At 40.5% G+C, this 20,501-nt stretch overlaps 1 protein-coding gene across 4 annotated transcripts in view; it reads right to left on the reverse strand.

The window, feature by feature from the left end:
* Window positions 1-20,501, reverse strand: part of tnksa (tankyrase, TRF1-interacting ankyrin-related ADP-ribose polymerase a) — a 122,709-nt gene that overhangs the window by 5,890 nt on the left and 96,318 nt on the right. For all 4 annotated transcript variants that reach the window (XM_055180783.2, XM_055180781.2, XM_055180784.2 and 1 more), the window contains 7 exons: window positions 19,784-19,929; window positions 19,456-19,621; window positions 17,462-17,681; window positions 13,791-13,900; window positions 8,856-9,044; window positions 5,191-5,428; window positions 3,608-3,690 (listed from right to left, as the gene is read on the reverse strand). In XM_055180783.2, coding sequence (XP_055036758.1) covers window positions 3,608-3,690; window positions 5,191-5,428; window positions 8,856-9,044; window positions 13,791-13,900; window positions 17,462-17,681; window positions 19,456-19,621; window positions 19,784-19,929 — 1,152 coding nt within the window. The remainder of the gene's footprint in view (window positions 1-3,607; window positions 3,691-5,190; window positions 5,429-8,855; window positions 9,045-13,790; window positions 13,901-17,461; window positions 17,682-19,455; window positions 19,622-19,783; window positions 19,930-20,501) is intronic.

Consider the following 20,501-nt stretch of genomic DNA (forward strand, 5'->3'; position numbering starts at 1 on the left):
GACATGAAAAGTGATTCATTTCGAGGCTGATTCAAGATCGGTTCTGCTTTGTAAGCAGCCAGCAGCGCAATTTTATTTTCTCAGCTTGTTGTTATGTGGAACTTCCTCCTACTGAGAAGATAAACTTAGGAGACGGCAGGAGGTTTGGATGGATATTATCGCGTGTGACTCATAAGCACACAGGATCATTATTGCTTTGCCTATCTGAATGTGCCTCCTACACAAAACATGCACACAAAAGCAAACACGCAGATGGCGGTGTGCTGATGCTAGACTGGCAGGGAGAGAGCCGTATGGACCGGTGTGTGGATCACAGCAGTGGATTCCTGGCTGGTTTTGCTTCAGGAACATGATTTTATGTTGGGAATCAACTGGTAAACCAACACAGTGCCATAACTGTTTATGGTACAAACTTATTTGGTGAGCACTATGGTTGTGTCGATAGACGATAGTATCGTGAATTGATGATCGTCAGACATATCGCTAATAGTGGGCTTTCATGACAATAGTTGGCGATAGTTATTATTATTATCATCACAGTTTCACATTAACATGCACATTGCATGCTTTTCCTTGCATGAGAGGGTTTGTGGTCTTCACTTTGCCCGAGAGAGCTTATAATGCGTGTGGATTCCTTCTTGGACTCTCGCTTGGACCTGAATGCGTGCGGCATGGACTCCTTCTAGCACCTGAACTTGTAATACGCGCGGCTCTGACATTTCCTTGTACTAGAGAGGTTGTTAGGCACGCAGAGGGTGAAAACCAGCAAGTCTGTTGTTCTCACTCACTGGCAAGCAGGAAATTTTAGAGCGCCTGGACTTAATGACACGGATGATTAATGGCATCAGTTTTAGGAAGGTTGCGATCATGACAGTGTTGCCCTTGCTTATTTTTTGTCCACCAATCAAGTGACTTGTCATAAATAAGTAAAAAATGAACGAATAAATAAATGAGTAAACTACTGCCCCGCCCCCCAAAACTATCGTGTATTGGCAATCTCACAGGCTGACGATAGGACGATCTCCAAATGGGGCATATCGCCCAACACTAGTGAGCACCAAATAAATTCAGCATTAAGAGGGGGGTCTAAAGCGATTTTATGCATTCTGACTTATTAACACTGTTTAAGAGTTCGATTCCTCATGCTAAACATAGGCAAAAAAATGTCAAAAAAGCAGTTGGATGTATGAGTATTTCTGTGCCGAATGCACTCCGCCAAGTTTTTTTTTACATGAACGATTCATACATAACAATCTTGCTTTATTTGTTTTATGGGCGATTTCAGTGCAGGAAGTACAGTGGAAGTCCTTATATGGGCACTTTAAACGGAATAGCACACGCACACACCAACCAAGAGCGGACACAAAATCAATGTGCGGGAAATTTAAGCTTGTTCAGCTTCCCAGCATTATGAAAACAAAATATATGGTTTGTTTATCCAGGGTAGAATTGGAGTTGTGCGTGAGTGTTTCTTTAATGCTGGATTTTGTTGAAATGGAGCGATCCCAACCGGGTCATGAGTCGCAGGCGATTAGTAAAATTGCTTCAAATGTCTGTTTTGTTAGAAATCGGCGCATAAATGTATATAATGTAAACGACACAAACGTAGTGAATCATAAGTAATCCAGAGATAGTGGGTTAATGTTTTGTGTGTTGCTTGCTCGTGCCTCGCTCGGCCCCCGCTACGCCTTGAGGGGGTCGGGTTTATTGGGAAGCATCGGTAAAGTTGATCTGTCTTTTATAAATCTGATAAAACTAAAGACTCTTTGGATGTATGGATGTAATACAACCATATACGTAGGTACTCAAGATTAGCATGAGATGAGCAGAAACAGTGTGTATTACTATGCGTTCACACCAGACGTGGTAGAGGCGGCAAAAACACGCTATTCGTGCTTAGTTTGTCGCTTGAACATTTTGAGTTTACTCGCTTTATTCTAGCGTGAATTTCTTGTCATTCGAGACATTCACGCGGAAATTCATGTCATGGGAGGGGCTTCTGTGACTCTGCTGGCTTCCTGTATTCACGTCACTACTAGACCAAGCTCCTGATTGGTTAACGTGGCACGAATATCCGCCAAAGTTCCGATTTTTCAACTCACTCGTTTCCAGCGGCAACACTCAATTTGAGCAAAACTTCCGCCTTACGCGCAGAAACGTGCAATCCGCGCCGCACCTTACGCGCCATTCCCGCTTACCGCACCGCAGGATGCCTATTTGCATTTACTTAACATGTAAATCACTCGCGCTTGCCGCCGCGTCTGGTGTGAATGCGCCATTATGTTAGCTTTAACAACACACCTTTTAAAAGCTAAACCATCATATGTGTATGTTTTATCAGTATTTAACACTTTAGTTATATTTCTATGCAGATTGTTGTTTCCGCACTCCTTTCAAACACCAAGTCTTGTTTGACCATCCCATAAATGTGGACTCATGTGCATCAGCCTAATCTTAAACTCTCACACTCTTATTTTCAATGGCCCACTTATTGGCGATCCATCACCTCAATGATATCTCTGTCAAAGGTTATTAAGCCCAACTCTACTTTTCTACTATTTCATCAAACACCGTATTCTCCAATCAATAGGCCCACAGGACCGATCATTATGGCCATGAGGATTAGATCACCACAGTGGGAAAGATTTTAAACTTAACAGGGACACGTACTATAAAAAACACATTCATCAAAACAGTCATTATATTGTTAAATGCATTTTATTATGCATGTTATATTTTATGATTTTTTCTCTGTGCTAGAGCAGACATATAGTACATTTGTGGCGAATCGATACAAAATACTAAGGCAAAAAGAAATGCAGCGCACGTAGCCTAGACATCTAAAAGACGTAAATATGTGTCATACCGTTGACGGCACTAAAACTGAGTCAACGTCTCTGAACAATGCCGGAGCTTAAATCAGACGTGTCTAATGACGACAGCGCATCCTCAATTCAATTTCCACTCTGACTCTTAAAAATGACATTTTACTGTTACCTCCTCACGCTTTGTCTCTCTGAGGCACGCCGAGCAAGAATAACAGGGAGAGAGAGTAAATGGGCGAGCGAGTCAGTCCGCTGCGTCTCGCTACAGCCACAATCAGAGCTGATTTTTAGTCCTTTACATCCAGCGCTCTTCCCAGCTGGTGGCCGCCGAGACCATTTCTGTTCATCTATGTGCAAATGAGCGGCGGGTCTGGCACAGCGTGCCGATCGCGTCCCACGGCACGGCATCATCGAGTCGGAGCGAAGCAACGGAGGGGCCGGAGGAACAACAGAGCCTTGAGCTCAATGTGAGAACGAGAGTGCCAGGACTGCATTAATCAAAAGAAGGGACTTAAAGGTCAACCCCATCACCTAAAAACTGTGAGGGGGCAGTAATCTCATAGGGTTCGGACGAGGGAGGGGTTGAAAGGAAACGATAAATCCGAGGTGATGACAGAATCTAATGAAGGGAAATCATTTCAAGGCCGTACATGTCATCGCATTTCCATAAGTTTGAAGGGAAGGAGTTCTGCCCGAAAACAATGGCTTTGTTGTTGTTAGAAGGAGAACTGTGTGGTTGAAAGTGAGATATGTCAAATATCTGATACTAGGTAGGACCTTACCATTTCTCTTTCGAATATATCCCGCAAATGCTCCAAACACAAGCTCTTCAGAAACTGACTGATGTTCATATCCAGAATTGCAACTAGAGAGAAACAAAACATTCACATGAAATCACAAACAACTTAATCATCACATTGTTTGTACAGCTTACATCATTTTACAATTGTATACAATAACTGTATTGTCTTGAAAGGGAACAAGGGACCTTATTTACGAAACAAACGTATGACTGAAGACCGAGCTTACGGTCGTGTTCACCCTAAACTTGACATTTATCATTATGTGATAAAGGTGAATGGTGGCTACAATCAAACACTATACTAATACTGTGTTTGACCCCCTTTCGCCTTCAGAACTGCCTTAATTCGACATGGCATTGATTCAACAAGATGCTGAAAGCATTCTATAGAAATGTTGGCCCATATTGATAGGATACCATCTTGCAGTTGATGGAGATTTATGGGATGCACATGCAGGGCACGAAGCTCCCGTTCCACCACATCCCAAAGATGCTCTATTGGGTTGAGATCTGGTGACTGTAGGGGCCATTTTAGTACAGTGAACTCATTGTCATGTTTAAGAAACCAATTTGAAATGATTTGAGCTTTGTGACATGGTGCATTATCCTGCTGGAAGTAACCATCAGAGAATGGGTACATGGTGGTCATAAAGAGATGGACATGGTCAGAAACAATGCTCAGGTAGGCCGTTTAAACGATGCCCAATTGGCACTAAGAGGCCTAACGTGTGCCAAGAAAACATCCCCCACACTTGGTAACTTGGTAACAAGGCATGATGGATCCATGTTTTCATTCTGTTTACGCCAAATTCTGACTCTACCATCTGAATGTCTCAACAGAAATCGAGACTCATCAGACCAGGCAACATTTTTCCAGTCTACACATGTCCAAATTTGGCAAGCTTGTGCAAATTGTAGCCTCTTTCTCCTATTTGTAGTGGAGATGAGTGGTAGCCGGTGGGGTCTTCTGCTGTTGTAGCCCATCCGCCTCAAGGTTGTGCGTGTTGTGGCTTCACAAATGCTTTGCTGCATACCTCGGTTGTAACAAGTGGTTATTTCAGTCAAAGTTGCTCTTCTATCAGCTTGAATCCGTCGGCCCATTCTCCTCTGACCTCTAGCATCAACAAGGCATTTTCACCTATAGGACTGCCACATACTGGATGTTTTTTTTTCTTTTTCAAACCATTCTTTGTAAACCCTAGAAATGGTTGTGCGTGAAAATCCCAGTAACTGAGCAGATTGTGAAATAACTCAGACCGGCCCGTCAGGCACCAACAACCATGCCACACTCAAAATTACTTAAATCACCTTTCTTTCCCATTCTGTTTGGAGTTCAGGAAATTGTCTTGACCATAACCACACCTCTAAATGCATTGAAGCAACTGCCATGTGATTGGTTGATTAGCTAATTGCATTAATGGGAAATTGAACGGGTGTTCCTAATAATCCTTTAGGTGAGTGTACATATGTTATGTGAATCACACAAACCCTGTCGATAAGATGAATAAAGCCCCTTATGACTCATTAAAATCTCTACTAAATAAAGATTTTGGGTCTACTCACTTTCTCCCTCCTTCCTATCTGATCCAGTGGCCCCATCAGCAGGGCCCGAAGCCCCAGGTACAGCCAGTTCTGCCAGGGGCCCGGCCAGATTGTCTATACTGCTGGCAGCAGAGAGGCAGGAGGGCGTAGAGGCTGGAGATATGACAGAGGCACTGACAACTGTAGCCTGGGGCTTAAAACAGCTTGGCAGGGCTTCGGGTGGCATGGCATCGATGAGCAGCGCTCGGATATCATCAGCCTGGAAAAGTGAATCAAGAGAAAATTACTAAAGCATTTCTATGAGGAATCTGTCTGATCATTTTTAAAAGCAACTCTTTACATTTAAGATTGATTATGATATCAGTTAATTGTATCCCTGTCTGTGAAATTCAGGTAAAAGTCTTATAATCTGTTTATGACACATTGACATCGATCTTTGACATGACCTTACTCAGTCAGTATTAAAGACATCAAAGTTATATTTTCACAAAAGTTCTTTACATTATGTGCGATGTTTGATATTGAAAACTGTAATCACATAAAATGATTTTAGCTGGGTTTTCACAGGCAGAGTAACAGATTATTCCTCGAGCAAAGGGATTAATCCCGTGGCGCTTCTAGATGGCATTAGTTTGGCTTCTTAGCCTAGAAATGGACAATAAAAGCGGAGAACAGCTGTGTCATTAGCAACTGCTACGTGCTCGGCCACAGGAGCCCAATTACTAAAGGTTACAGTAGATTTACCGTTCGCTTTGCCTGAGCTGAAACACTGGGGACGTGGTCTTAAACAGCTCAGCTCATGTGTTTACAAGATAAATGTTCCAATTTCTCAAGATGGTCTATGACACCTGAACCATACAAGACCTTAAACCAAAGCCAGTGGAGCGAGAGTAAACAGTCCTGTAGCGTATACAGTTTTTATAGGCCGGTAGATCAGAAACATGACTCAAACTGATCTATAGCGCAAATTTCAAATGTGATTCATATGATGTCTGAAGTCATTTATTTACAAAAAACTTTGTGGCGTTTAACGGATTCAGCCAACAAACTGGTATTTCTGAATGGCCTGAGGCCGGGGTTACGCGGATTTGGAGCAAAAGTGTTTGATGAATGTATAATAGGTGCCAAGAAGAGCATTCGGTCGTTTTCATTCATGCATCTAATTTTTGACTGAGATTTTCCATCTAAACTCATTAAATACACATGCTAATCTGTATCACTACACAGCAAAAAATGAATGACTAAGCAGCCGATCACATCAAACACACGCGCTTGAAAACGAGAGGCAGACAGCACTGCCTTTATTTAAGTAACTTCAGAAAAAAGCAGCGTGTTGCTTTTTTATATTGCTTGACAACTACAGAGGCAGCTCTCCTGTCAATCAAATATTAAAGCTTGAGAGCTTTAAAAAGAGGCCACTTGCTCTGACCTTGAACGAAAGTAACGTTTTATAGTAACTCTTTTTCCGCCATTGATGAGTTAACTAATCAATTAACAGAAAACGCTTCCATGCCAATGACCAGTTTTTCCGGCAATCCATATTTCTGCTATTATTTACCAGTTGGCGCTCTTACCCAACTTATAAAACCCCAAAGTATCCCCTTAGGGCAGACGGTTCAAACTCTGTGTATGTTTTGATCATCGCTCTGAATCTGATCTCTATCAAAAGTCCTTCACAAAAACGCAATTATCTCAGCTTTTTGCTTGAAGAAACCTTTTTTTTGAGGGGTGATAAAAGAGAACAAAGGTAAAATGAAACTTTTTTAGTTTAAAAGCAGATGGTCTATTCTTTCATGTGATATAATGTATGTTTATATATTAAAAGAAGAACATTTTCTAAAAGGCATTAAACTTTTGTGAAAATCATAAAAAATTCATTCATTTTACTACACTGACTACAACAAAAGGTAAGAAATTAGATTACAAAAACTAGTGGATTCACAGTTTAGAGTTGCGCGAAACGCAGCATGTTGAGAACATCTGCTGGTAATACCCGCTGTGTAAATGCAACAAGAACAGCATATTTACATATTCAGTGACATGTAAACAATTGCAAATTGTTATCTTTTCGTCCGTTGGTGTGGACGATAATATTTTTATCGTTATAATGTAAACGGCCCTTAAAGGATTAGTCCATTTTCTTAAAAAAAATCCAGATAATTTACTCACCACCATGTCATCCAAAATGTTGATATCTTTCTTTGTTCAGTCAAGAAGAAATTATGTTTTTTGAGGAAAACATTCCAGGATTTTTCTCATTTTAATGGACCCCAACACTTAACAGTTTTAATGCAGTGTAAAATTGCAGTTTCAAAGGACTCTAAACGATCTCAAACGAGGCATAAAGGTCTTAAAAATATGCACTTTTAAACCACAACTTCGCGCCTTCCTCCAGTCCTGTGACGTGCCAGCGCGACCTCACATAATAGTTTCGATACGTCATCTGTGACCTCTTGACGTGATGACATATCGAAACTATGCCCCAGTGTTTACAAGTGTGGAGCAAGAGGACCGTTCTGACGTTGTTGTATGTGGAATGATACTAATTAATGTCTTTGTGTCAGTGTATTGTTTAAAATTGTACGCAAATGTGTTTTACATATGTAACATGTGACCTTTCAACTTCATTACACAATTACGTGAGGTCGCACTGGCTCGTCACATAGCCGGAGGAAGAAAAGAAGTTGTGGTTTAAAAGTGAATTTTTTATTTTTCTTGCCAAAAATGATCATTTTGCTAGATAAGACCCTTATGCCTCGTTTGAGATCGTTTAGAGTTCCTTGAAACTGCAAATTTAAACTGCATTAAAACTGTGAAGTGTTGGGGTCCATTAAAGTCCATTAAAATGAAAAAAATCCTGGAATGTTACCCCCAAAAAACATAATTTCTTCTCGACTGAACAAAAAAAAGACATCGACACCCTGGATGACACGGCGGCGAGTAAACCATCTGGATCTTTTTGTAAGAAAATTGACTAATCCTTTAAGAGGTGCACAAACAGTGCAGTCTTCGGTTGTTCCAAGCAACTGTAAACTTTTTCACCACAACGAAAAAGGCCCGCCTCTCCCCTAAACAACAGAATAAACGTGAATGAGGTCGGGCACTTTTACGCTTAGAGCGCTACTGCAAAAACGTATGTTGTGGAAAGGGGACAAAACGCGAGGTGTTCGCCGCAGATAAACAGCACGCATAACACTCACTGCTCATAGGAAACAATAAAAAAACTGCCATAAAGATGTTCTGTGTGATCCGCCCCTTAAATCAAGATATAATTATTTGAGAAGCAAAATGACCCAAGTGAAACCCAAGATCTAAAAGTTTTAACAAGATTATGAAAATCAAATGAGTTCATCCTTAGAACATATAAAAATATCTGCCAGTGGAAAAAGATAATTAAACTTAATTAAAGTTTCAACTTTATTAAATAAATTTCAAGTCAATTCAACTAAAATGTTCTTATCCCGCTGGCAGATATTTTTACTTGTTTAAAGCATAAACTCACTTGATTTTCTTTAATTTATTCAGAAAACAAGACATATTTCTGGGTCATTTTGCTTCTCAAATAAAGTGCTTGATTTAAGATTTAAGCCTAAAATCAAGACAAAAATTATGCAGTTCTCCACATATGGCTTATTACTTGCAAAAGTGTGGATTCAAAATCGCTCTTTTAAAGAAAATATGCCTACCGTCGCCAAGTCCAGCGGCGTCTGGCCCTCCTGATTCTTCATGGTTGGGTCGGCCCCATGTGCCAGCAGCAATGCACAGAGCTGCGTGCGGCCCTTCTGCGCAGCCTCATGGAGGGGTGTGAATGCCCATTTATCTGTGGCATTTACACATGTGTTGTACTTGATCAGCAGGGCGGCGATATCTACATGCTGAGAGAGAAAGAAACCCAGGCCTCAAATTATTTTTGCTTTAACATTTAGCCTACAATCTTTACAGCCTGTTAATTAAAAAGTAGCTAAGCTCTGTTTTATTAAAACGTTGGTTTGGGACCTCGCTCAGCTAGTTTTAAGACTGCACATGATTGATTGTTGTTTAAAATCATTAAGTCAAAGAACAGTGGAAGGACAAAACTAATAGACTCGTCTCCCGTTTATGTCGCCAGAAATTTAATGGCATCTGAGAACCGTTCTTGCTTGCGCTGGAGAGAGGAGGACAAAACAAGTTTGGGCAGCGGCCAACTCTGAGCTCCGAGGGGTGCAGCGCGTATGGCTGATCTGTCCTAAATTGCCCCCTCTCCTGTCCATCAACAACAGTGATCGGCTGTCTTTGTCTGACAGTCTCTACACAAACAGGCCGCATATAAACAGAGGGAGGTGCACTGAAGGTCATCCAGCGTCGGCCGGTCGCCAGCCAGCACTCCTTTAGCCAATAAGCAGAGTAAAGACCACATGCCACCCCCGCTTTGGTCAATCAGATGCCCCCAAGCTCAAGCAGAAGAGCTACTATTTCTTGGACTGCAACTGAAGTCAATCAAAAGTGTGGTTGAGGGTCGGAGCCCATCCAATAATTCCAGAACTGATCCAGCATGTTTATGTAACCGCAATCTGCTCTCCTCCATCTGCGGTTTAATCACATCTCTACAGACCTCCAGAGGGCAAACACAGATAAATACCTCCAGCAATTGTCTAACTACCATCACATCAGATGGGTTTCACTCACTTGACTAGACTTCCATAAAGAGGGAAATCCTTTATTAGCCGAATCTGTGGTGTGCGGATTGCAGCTGGGGAAGCTGCTTAAAAATTTAGTTTGTACAGTCAAGCAACTTATTTGTAAGTTACAAAGAGCAAATGCTAGGACAGGCATATATTGAAGTATTTAATTCTCCTCACCATTGACAAGATTATTCACCTTTTATGACACAACCCGCCATTGATGGATCTTTACAGCTTTCCATGTTTTCAATGTTATGCATTAGCGACTTTATTAAGCATCTTCTAAAAAAAAGTGTCAGCATTTTGTTAAAAATATTATATTTTTGAAGAAACCTACTCACATTTGAGAGGGGATAAAACAAATAAATAAAATATATGAAGAGCTCAGATGTAAAACTCTATAAGTGTGTCTGACATGTTCTTATGAAGGCTCTTATTGTTTAGGTTCAGTAATTTTACTTTAATGGCAATGAAAAGTTATTATGGGGTGCCCATACCAAATGCGTTTTTTTTGCGTAGATTAAAGTCACCGCAAAGGCGCAGAAATTAGGTGAATAGGGGATTATCATGATTTCCGGTTTCGTGGGTGGGACATTGTGGTTTTCCACTTCCAGTGCAGTTAGGTTAAGTATCTAACATCCTGTTACGGTACATAGACCCCTTCAAGGTTTGTAAACATTGAATGACTATCGGGTGCGCGCGCAGCATGGGGTCAAACTGTTCATACCATCCAGGCTTTATAATGTAATTTAACAGGGCTGAAAAATGATGACTTACCTCAAATGAAGTGAGCACTACAAACAAGCCTCTTTGATATTTGTATTGTTCCAGTCTTGGAAGACTTGGTGCGATTTTCACAGCCCACGACGTAAGTAGCATTTTTGACGATACCGAATAATACGCAACTCTATCTGCTGTAATGGCTTTTCTGACCCCGACATGCGCAGTGGAAACTGCCTGTGACGTGAACCGTGAAGGGGTCTATTCACACGGGACGAAAGCGTTAACGCTTGACGGAAGGCTTGTCTGAAGCGTGGCCAATGCCAATCACAGTGGCCGCAACACATGCTCCAGTCTTCCATAAACATAATTGGCTGACTCTGGCTAGGGTATTTGCATAAGGCGATCTGATTGGCTGACGCACGCGTTGCCGCTTGAAAAGTTGAGAAATGTATAACTTCTGCCGCGAGCAACAGCACTGACGCGGTGCCGATGGATCCACAATTCAGTTCGGCAACGCATGACGTCACCCATTAAAAGTGAATGGGAAACGTTAATGCTTTCGCCCTGTGTGAATGTACCTGCAGGCAGTGGTGGAATGTAAGTTAACAAAGTACAAATACTTCGTTACTGTATTTAAGTCAATTTTCCACGTATTTGTACTTTACTTAAAGGTAGGGTATCACATTTTGAAAAATGCTAACGGTAGCCGACTACCAATGAAATCACAATCTCTCCATTCAAATCGCCATCCAAAGTCACGCCTCTTTCAAAACACATGAACTTGCACAGATCAGATGACCACATCTCATGTCTCATTCACCAGTGAGAAAACTTTGCAGTATAAAATGATTAACATTACCAAAATAACCAACATAAACAACTGTTTTACAGAATTAGTTAACGCACACTTTCGATTGTGTAGACGTAGTGACTAGCAACACAATGTTTCATCAAAGTAGAATATCTAAATCCATCTCAATACAAACATAGCGCGTACCTACCTTACCAAAATAAACAGTGCAATGACCCTTTCAGACCCTTTGCCTTCTGCAGCGGTTTGCATCTCGTGGTAAAGCAGTAAAGTCATCCGTTGTTAATTTGGGTTTTTGCTGATCCAGGCAGTTTTTTGCTGTTGTTGTTATAAAACATGTCTTTTGTTTTGTGGCTTTTGTGCAGGTTGTCAATTCAGCAGAAAGTTTGCCATTCTCGCTGTTTACAGCCAGGAGGTGAGCGCTCGTGAACGCGCCGATGGCTCGAAATCTATGATTGGTTGAAGATTTTTTGGTCCTACACCTTTTACAAATGACATAAATTTAAACAACTTAACATAGTGATTGCTAACAGGATGTGAGGAGACTTTTAACCAGCATAACTAAAAATGTTTCTGGATCAAATGAGATACCCTGCCTTTAAGTATCTATAGTGCATACTTTTGACTTTTACTTTGTTACATTTTGCAACAAATTATCTGTACTTTTACTTTACTACATTTCTACAACACAATCGTTCCTTTACTGTACCTTTCTCAACAATTTCTGGATTGTTGAGAATAATCTGGACCAGCAGAACTGGCATTATGATTCACCAGAAGTGGGCGTGCACAAAGATAGCTGAAAGCGTAAATACTACGTATCAGCGTGATAATCCCCTATTGGGCTGCGGGATTGCTGCAAAAACGCGCTATTAGCCTCAAACGCATCTTTGCTAAAAGTATTTATCTCAAGTGAAAAATTTGCATGACACAAAGTATGCAAGTAATCTAGAGCAAGGAACGGGATTCTCTGATGTGTACGTAGCATTGGTCAGTAACTGAAATGCCTTATTTCCACAAATGTCACTTTAGTCATTTCATAGGTATTTAATAAATTTGACTGTCTTTCAAAGCAAAGCCCTCTAAGTGCATGCAAGCTTTTTTGGCAAAAACCTCCATTTCACACAAAAAAACTACTTTATACAATTGCAAAATCCCTAAAAATGAAACTAGAAACAAATATATGTAAATGATGAAAGTATGAAATGTAAAAGAAACTGAACCACACATTAGGGGGCGCTGTGATGCATGTGGCTGTCATATTCGGGTTGAAGTCTTTTCACATTCGTTCTCCGTGCACTTTGAGGACTTTTTGTTGCAAAAATATTTACCATACAGTACCTTCAAGTTATTCAACTAAACAATACAGACAGAACAGCAGGCTGAATAGATGTTTGTACGTTAAAGTAATATTATCAGTTATGCAGATGACAAACCATAGCATACAGAACTTACCTGGAAGGGGAATATGCTAAATTAACCGAACAAGCCAACTAGCGTGAAGTTCGCAGACTCATCATTCCGCATCACTGAATCTATTGAATTAAATAAATACAGAAGCAGCATATGGCGGACTCTCGCGGCTGTACACGGTAATGTTGTCTCTTGCCTCATAAATATCAAAATTAAATTCATACTGTCTATAAGACGCAGCACCAGCCAAGTTTTGGAAAATCGTGGCTTATAGACCGAAAAATATGGTATGTGGTGTTTAACGGATTCTGCCAACAAAGCCGATAAAGCGGATTTGAAGGGCAAGTATTTAATACATGCCTATACACATAATACATGCCTTTTTTTAAAGCAGATGCTCTGTATTTTCATTTGATATGCTGTATGTTCACATATTCACAGAAGAAAATATTCTGGGAACAATAAAAGTTTTGTGAAAATTATCAATAATGCTGGTGCTGACTGGCAACTTTTTTAGAAACGCTGGTGGGGAAAGAGCTAAAGTTAATATAAATTATGGTAAAGTTATACTATATTTTATTTATATTACTTTAGCTTCTATTTTCAGTAGCTACTCCACAATACTGCTCTGTTGTTTGGAAATCAAAGTAGAACTGAAACCACCTAAACAAAAATTACAAATGATGCATTAAAAGTGCATAAACCGAGATCCTGCTGACACAACCGCTAAAACACAGTGCAAACACTCTTTAACATCCACAACCACTTTGCATATAACCACACACCTCAGTCACATAAAGTGATGTATTTAAACACAAAGAAGTTCAGGGGAAGAAAAAAGCCTTGCGTCTGGTTTGCAAGAACACCAGTAAACAGTGCTTACATCATTTTGTGCATGCCTGATGTACCCAGTGCACTGTTCCCAAACACACTGGAGGTGTAACATATGTCGACTTATTTGAACGTACTTCCTGTCACACGAAAATCTGTTCTTCTGTTTAATTTGCACTCACCCCATATGAGGCTGCGTTGTGGAGGGGAATAAGGCCACCTTTGTCCTGTGCGTTGACATCTGCGCCATGCTCAAGTAAATACTCCGCCACCTCCAGATTATTATAGCCAGCTGTGGAGAAACAGATGTGGAGAAATGTAAATAAACATTCACAACATCTGCCATTAAACCATCTGGTATCATCAAACTGAATTCTCTAAACTTTATCAGCTTTGTTCCAAAACCTAGTGAGCTATCTCTGTAGGCAGCATTTTAAGGCATCATAAACACACTTCTGATCAAACTTCAATAATGAGAACATGTTGTCCAGAGTGGCTTTAGCAGAATTTTTCGCTTTTATAAAAAAAATGTTTTATTATCTGACTTAAATTCCCTCCGATAATTTTATCACTTAAAAGTCATCTTTGAGCATCATAATAGCATTTAGTCTAGCCCCATTCATTCCTATGGCTCCAAACAAATGTTTCATTTTGTGCCACCATACTTACTCGTGTAACTACTCATTTAACAGTCTTTAAATAGAGAAAACATGGAAGTGTTTAGTGGCTTCTAAATTCATCCCTGTTTGGATCCTAAGGAATGAATGGGTCTAGGCTAAATGCTAACACATTCACGACGTGCTGTACAAAGATTAAGTGCACGCATTGAAAAAAAATAGGTTTGTATTATTTAGTCTAAGTTAAGGTAAGAACATAGTAAAATATTAAAAAACGTTAGTGTTTTCCTTTAAGTCTGTATTTCACAGGCAGGCAGGCTAAATTTAAAAATCACCTCTGCTGATTGGTCGAACACACATGGCAGCTGCAAAAAAATACAATCAAGCAATCGTGCATGAAGCATGAATCAAGCATTGAAGTTTGGCAAGCGGAGCCACATTCAGTGCCGCCTTCAACCCTCCAACTCTTTCCTTTTGGAAATGAACTGAAACTCGCAGTAAACAGCGGTTATGATTCTTCCCGCAGGCAAACGTGTTCTCTAGGCGGGGGTCACAACCACTACGTTAGTCACGGCTGATTGCGCTCTGGTGGAAATACTGTATGTGTGTGCTAGCTGTTGTAATAGTGTCTGTGTATCTGCCGGATGGTTAGGGCCATAACCCACCTGCTGCTGGCCTGGCCTAGCAAGATAAGTGGACTGACCAGAGCGCTCACTCCATCTGTTAAATGACATTTGCTGATCTGTGCTGTTCTGCACGCAGTATGTGTCCTGCTGTGACTGTAGTGTAGTGCGAATCATGATCCTGTATAAGTCTCCTACTCTGGAGAGCAAGAGGAAGATCGTTTACGCATCCTCAACATTCTGAGTAACGCTTCTTGAGCCGCTGGATCTCAAAAACGCATTCAATTGAATGACTGTTCCCATGTTACATATTTGGCCTATCTGATTTTAAAGGTCCCGTTCTTTCTGTGTTTTTGAAGCTTTGATTGTGTTTACAGTGCGCAATATAACATGTGTTTCACGTGTAAAAAAACGCTGTATGTCCAAAAAACGGGCTGATGTCTTCCTTGTTCTATGAAGTCCCTCCTTCAGAAATACGTAACGATACGTGTAGTTTGTTTAGTGTGTTGTGATTCGATAGCAGCTTAGCTTGCCGTTAGCTTAGCTGGCGACTGACGCATTCCTGTGGGCAGAGTTTAGTCAAAAAATTGAAATCTTGTACAAAAAAAATGATATTACGCAGCAGCCAAAAAGAGTCCCCTTAGTAACTTTCAATGGCAGGGGACTATTTTCGGGCAGTGCGTAATATTACTACGCCTTCTGCAGCCATGTTATGGCAGCAAAGTCCTTGATTATTACGCCAGAATGAGAGTATAGTCCTAACCATATCTGCCTAAAAAATCCCAACTTTTAATTCTCTGTCTGTCTTAGTACACGATGTAACTACAGAAGAGTCAAGTTTTAAATAGGAAAAATATCGAAACTCTTTGGTTATTTTTTTTATCGCGATGCTAATGGTCTATAATCAGATTCAATGGATTATGCTAAGCTATGCTAAAAGTGGTAGCGGCAGACCCAGAGATCAGCTGAATGGATTCCAAAACTGTAAAAATCAAATGGTTAACTCTAGAGGAGATGGAAAATGAGTGTATTTTCAAAAAAAGTGGAGTGTCCCTTTAAGCATCCTCAATATTCTGAGTAAGCCGCTGGATCTCAAAAACACATTTTCAATTGAATGACTGTTCCTATGTTACACATTTTGCCTATCCGATTTTAAGGTGACCCCCATGGAAACACTAGCTTGGTTCTAAACCTATAGTCTTGCTGCCTAGTGTCTATAATACAAGTATTTTCAACTTTTACTAGACACACACACCCAAACAAAATAGGCAGTTTTAAATAGCTCGTCACTTGGCATTATGGGATTGCCTTTTCTCAAGAACAACACTCATGCAACTAGGGATGCACCGATACAGATACTGGTATCGGGTATTGGCCTCGATACCACATTTTCTAAAGTACTCGTACTCGTTAAAAGTCCCCCGATACCGGGGATCGATACCACGGTCTGAGAAATGTCTATGTTTCAGCGGCGTGTAAGGGGTTAATGCCTCTTGTGTTGATCAAAGAGGCAGAGTTTTCAACAAACTGAAAAAAATACTTGAGTTGCACTGTCACTGTTTAATTTTTTTTATAATTATTTATTCTGTAATATGTTGCATACAACATGCTTTTCATTTTAAATAAATGTTCTTCATTCCAAACTAGTCCCTTGTTTTTTTGATAAATTATATGACTAAAGCTGTTACCTGTCAATTTAAATCATGTTTTTATTACTTTATAAGTACTCGGTATCGGCAAGTACTGAAATGCAAGTACTCGTACTCGTATTCTAAAAAAGTGGTATCGGTGCATCCCTACATGCAACCAATGCAATGTAAAGCCATTATTTTTCCTTTATTTTATTCTTTACACCATTCCAGTATCTACGGCTATATTGATGGCGAGGACTAGTTAATCCATACACAAGTTGGGGGAGGGACATGTTGGTATCATCAATTCACCTAACTCGCATGTTTTCGGCCTGTGGGAGGAAACCAGAGTATACGGAGTAAACCCACGCTGACACAGGGAGAACATGCAAACTCCACACAGAAAGGCCACCTGATCTAGCCGGGGCTCGAACCGGAAACCTTCTTGCTGTGAGAGAACTGTGCTACCCACTGTGCCACCCCAAAAAGCCATTTTCATATGCCGTTGTCTACTGATAGATGCTAGTGGAATCTGGAAACAATTTTATGTTAAAGATGGTCTTACAAATACAAGAAAACCGATAAATAGGATAGGAGAGGCTCACATAAAGGATTATTCTGAATAAGACTTTATCAGAGACACGAACCGCACTGAGAACACTGTCGTGCATGTAAATGCCGGTGATGGTACGAACAGCGTGAAAGACTTAGACAGATTTAATATTTGGCAGGTAAGCTTTTGAATCCCCGCCTGGAAGCCAAGCTTACAGAGAGCTCAGAAAGGGATGAGAGCCAAGATTTAATTCAACGTGTCCCTTTTTCCTTGCCTTCTGGGTTCCCTTGCCTTGCCTCTGGGGTGGTGTGATATCTTACATGCTGCTTCTTTTGTACAGACGCAATTCTCTGGAAGGTGGTACAGCTTGATTTTTCCATTTAAAAGCTCTCATTTCTGCATTGAATGCGACAGCTCGAGATGATTTACCTGCCAGGTGCAGAGGAGTGGAGTTGCGTCCCTGCGTATCTCTGCAGTTGATGTTCTCCAAGCTGCACAGTTTCTGAACCCGTGCCAGGCAGCCTTTTTTGGCGGCGTCCAAGAGTGCCGCGTCTCCCCTCAGCAAGTCCTGGATATCTGTATCTCCCTCCTTCACCATGTCCAGTGGAGTGTTTCCATCCCGATTCTTCTTGGTGGGGTCTGCTCCATGCTGGAGGAGATAAGGACAGTGAGTATGGATCTACAGAGAAGCACAAAACTTAGTACGGCATTGCACTCCCTAGCCTGATATGCACATACTACATATTCATTTGTGCCAATGGGGTGTTAAAACGCTTTATATGAAAAAACAACTATAAATAAGCTAAACTATAATGTTGCATGATCAAAACAAGCTTGTTAGCACAACTGACACAAATTTTCGTATCAGATTCAAAGGATGTGAAATCATCTTTCCTGTAGTTTCCAAAAAGGATTTTAGCACTTCCATTTCAGAAAACAAAGTGAGATGTTTGTTTAAGGTGATTGTGCTTATTGCTCGCAGCTTTGAACCTCTCTAACACGAAGTGCGATGAATTCAAGTAGCATTAAACCCAATTTCTGCTCAACGATAAAGCACCTACAGGGGTTCTTCTCAACGCATGTAAAAACTATACTGAGTGACAAAAACCATTCAGGCTATCACTAGGGATGCAACTAACGATTATTTTCATAATCGATTAATCGGGCGATTATTTTCGATTAATCGACTAATCGGATAAAAAATTTACTTAATTAGATGTTTATACGTATTATAGCTAAATGAGGCACTAAATTAGGGTATTCACATGTAGAAGTGTACTTTTAAAAGTGCAAAAGCCACACACAGGGTTCCCAAACCTTCGTTAACTTCAAATTCAAGGACCTTTCAAGGACTTTCCAGGTCCAATACCCTCAAATTCAAGTACTAAATGTGGGGACACATTTCAAGTGAGAGCAAGGTTACATCGAGTTACCTTTTAAGATACATTGTTACAGTTCCCTTTAGAGGGAACTCGCGCTGCGTCACTGCGGTGACACTTTGGGGACGCTTCCATGGGTAAGTGCGTCTGAATGTGTTTATCAAATTCAACCAATGGTGACGCTTAACGACAAAGACAGGGTGGCGCGGGAGCCAGAAAGTATATCGTTATCTGAAATATTGCCAAAGATGGCATTACAGGGATGCAGGAAGTATGGCAAGGGAGACGCAATGTCTCGTTTCTTTTTCAAGGAACAACAGTTACATACGTAACCGACACGTTTTTTTGTGTAACACAACTATGCAAAAAAGCATTTTGGTATGAATCAACATTCGCTTACAGAAGATATAAGCATTTAAAGCAAACAGTTTAGCACGTGTGCTTAAAAAGTCTAGAATTTTTATGATATTATCCTACACTACACAGGGAATAATATGGATTTTTTTCCAAAAAAAATTCTTCTTGCATAAAATAGATTCAAGCACTTTCAATGACTTGTATCTATGTATGTATATTTTCAAAAACTTCCCAGGGCCTTAATTTTCCCCCCTGGATTCACACATTTTTGAGGATTTCAAGGACCCGTGGGAACCCTGATACTACATATTCATTTTTGCCAATGGGGTGTTAAAACACTTTATATGAAAAAACATCTATAAATATGTAATGTTGCATTATAAAAACAAGCCTGCTAGCACCACTGACACGTATATATTTAGTATATTTCATATATCCTGTAGTTTCCAAAAAAACCCTTTAACACTTCAATTTCAGCTTCAATTCGCAGCTTTGAACCTCTCAGCGACAGTAACATGAAGTGCGATAATTCAAGCAGAATTAAACCCAATGCCTGCACAACTATAAAGCACCTACAAGGGTTCTTCTCAACGCATGTAAAAACTATACTGAGTGACTAAAAACATTCAGCATATCACTAAGAAATTTCACTAAGTGACATGCTATCGAAATGTCTGAAAGTTGTACCTTCAAAAGAAGCTTGCAGATTTCGTATTTGCCCTTCGCAGCGGCCTCATGCAGCGGGGTGAACTTCCACAGGTCGGCCACATTGACGGAGGCACCGTGTCTGACCAGCAGCTCCGCCACTTCGTAATGGCCGTACGAGCAGGCGTTATGCAGAGGCACCAAACCACTGATACAAAGGGGGGGAAAGAGAGATAGTTAGGAGAAAGATAAATGGCGACAGGAGGATTATGGTGTAGTTTATCTTCTGCTGGAAAAACATGAGCTGAATGTTAATGGGAAGAAGCAACTTGACTGAAGCTCTGATAAACAGCACTGGAGTCTAGCTCACCCTTTATCTTTGGAGTGCACATCTGCACCATGGTGCAGCAGGTACTCGACCACGGCCACACGATTGTAGCCGGCGGCGAAGTGGAGAGGCGTGGAGTGGCGGCCCTCCAGGTCTCGACAGTTCACATTCTGAGGGGTGCAGAGTTGCTGTACGACCAAAACAAAATAAATGTGCAATGTTAAATTGTTGCAGATCAGGAACCAAAGGCAAATTTTCATAGTTAATAAAGCAAAATGATTTAATGATGGAGTATTTAAATACAAGTACTAATTTCATTATTGTTTAATACTGGCTTTTATAGGCTACCAGGTCATAATAAATGGCAAGCAACAGTGGATATTGAGATTAATAGTCTGACAACTCTAATTGGTGCTCTGATGCATAATGAGACATTTAGATAATGAGGGCATGATGGCATCAAAGGCATTCATCACATTTTTATTATCCATTTCTAAACTCTCTTTAGACTTACACTACCCATCAAAAGTTTGGGGTCATCTGACTGAATTTATATTGGCAAGTGGTGACAAAATATGAGATACTTCTATTACTTCCATTTGTTTTATAGTTTTACTAACTTGTAAAAATAGTTTAATAAATAACAGCTACGTGTTTATTGTTGGCCTGGCTGGATATGAAACAGGACACTGTGTTTTTGGATTGCCTCAGCATTTCTTTCGAACTTGCGCAATGCTGAAGCACAAACAAGGTGAATTTT

Source organism: Misgurnus anguillicaudatus, chromosome 9 (genome assembly GCF_027580225.2).
Source record: "Misgurnus anguillicaudatus chromosome 9, ASM2758022v2, whole genome shotgun sequence".
NCBI classification, from domain to species: Eukaryota; Metazoa; Chordata; class Actinopteri; order Cypriniformes; family Cobitidae; genus Misgurnus; species Misgurnus anguillicaudatus.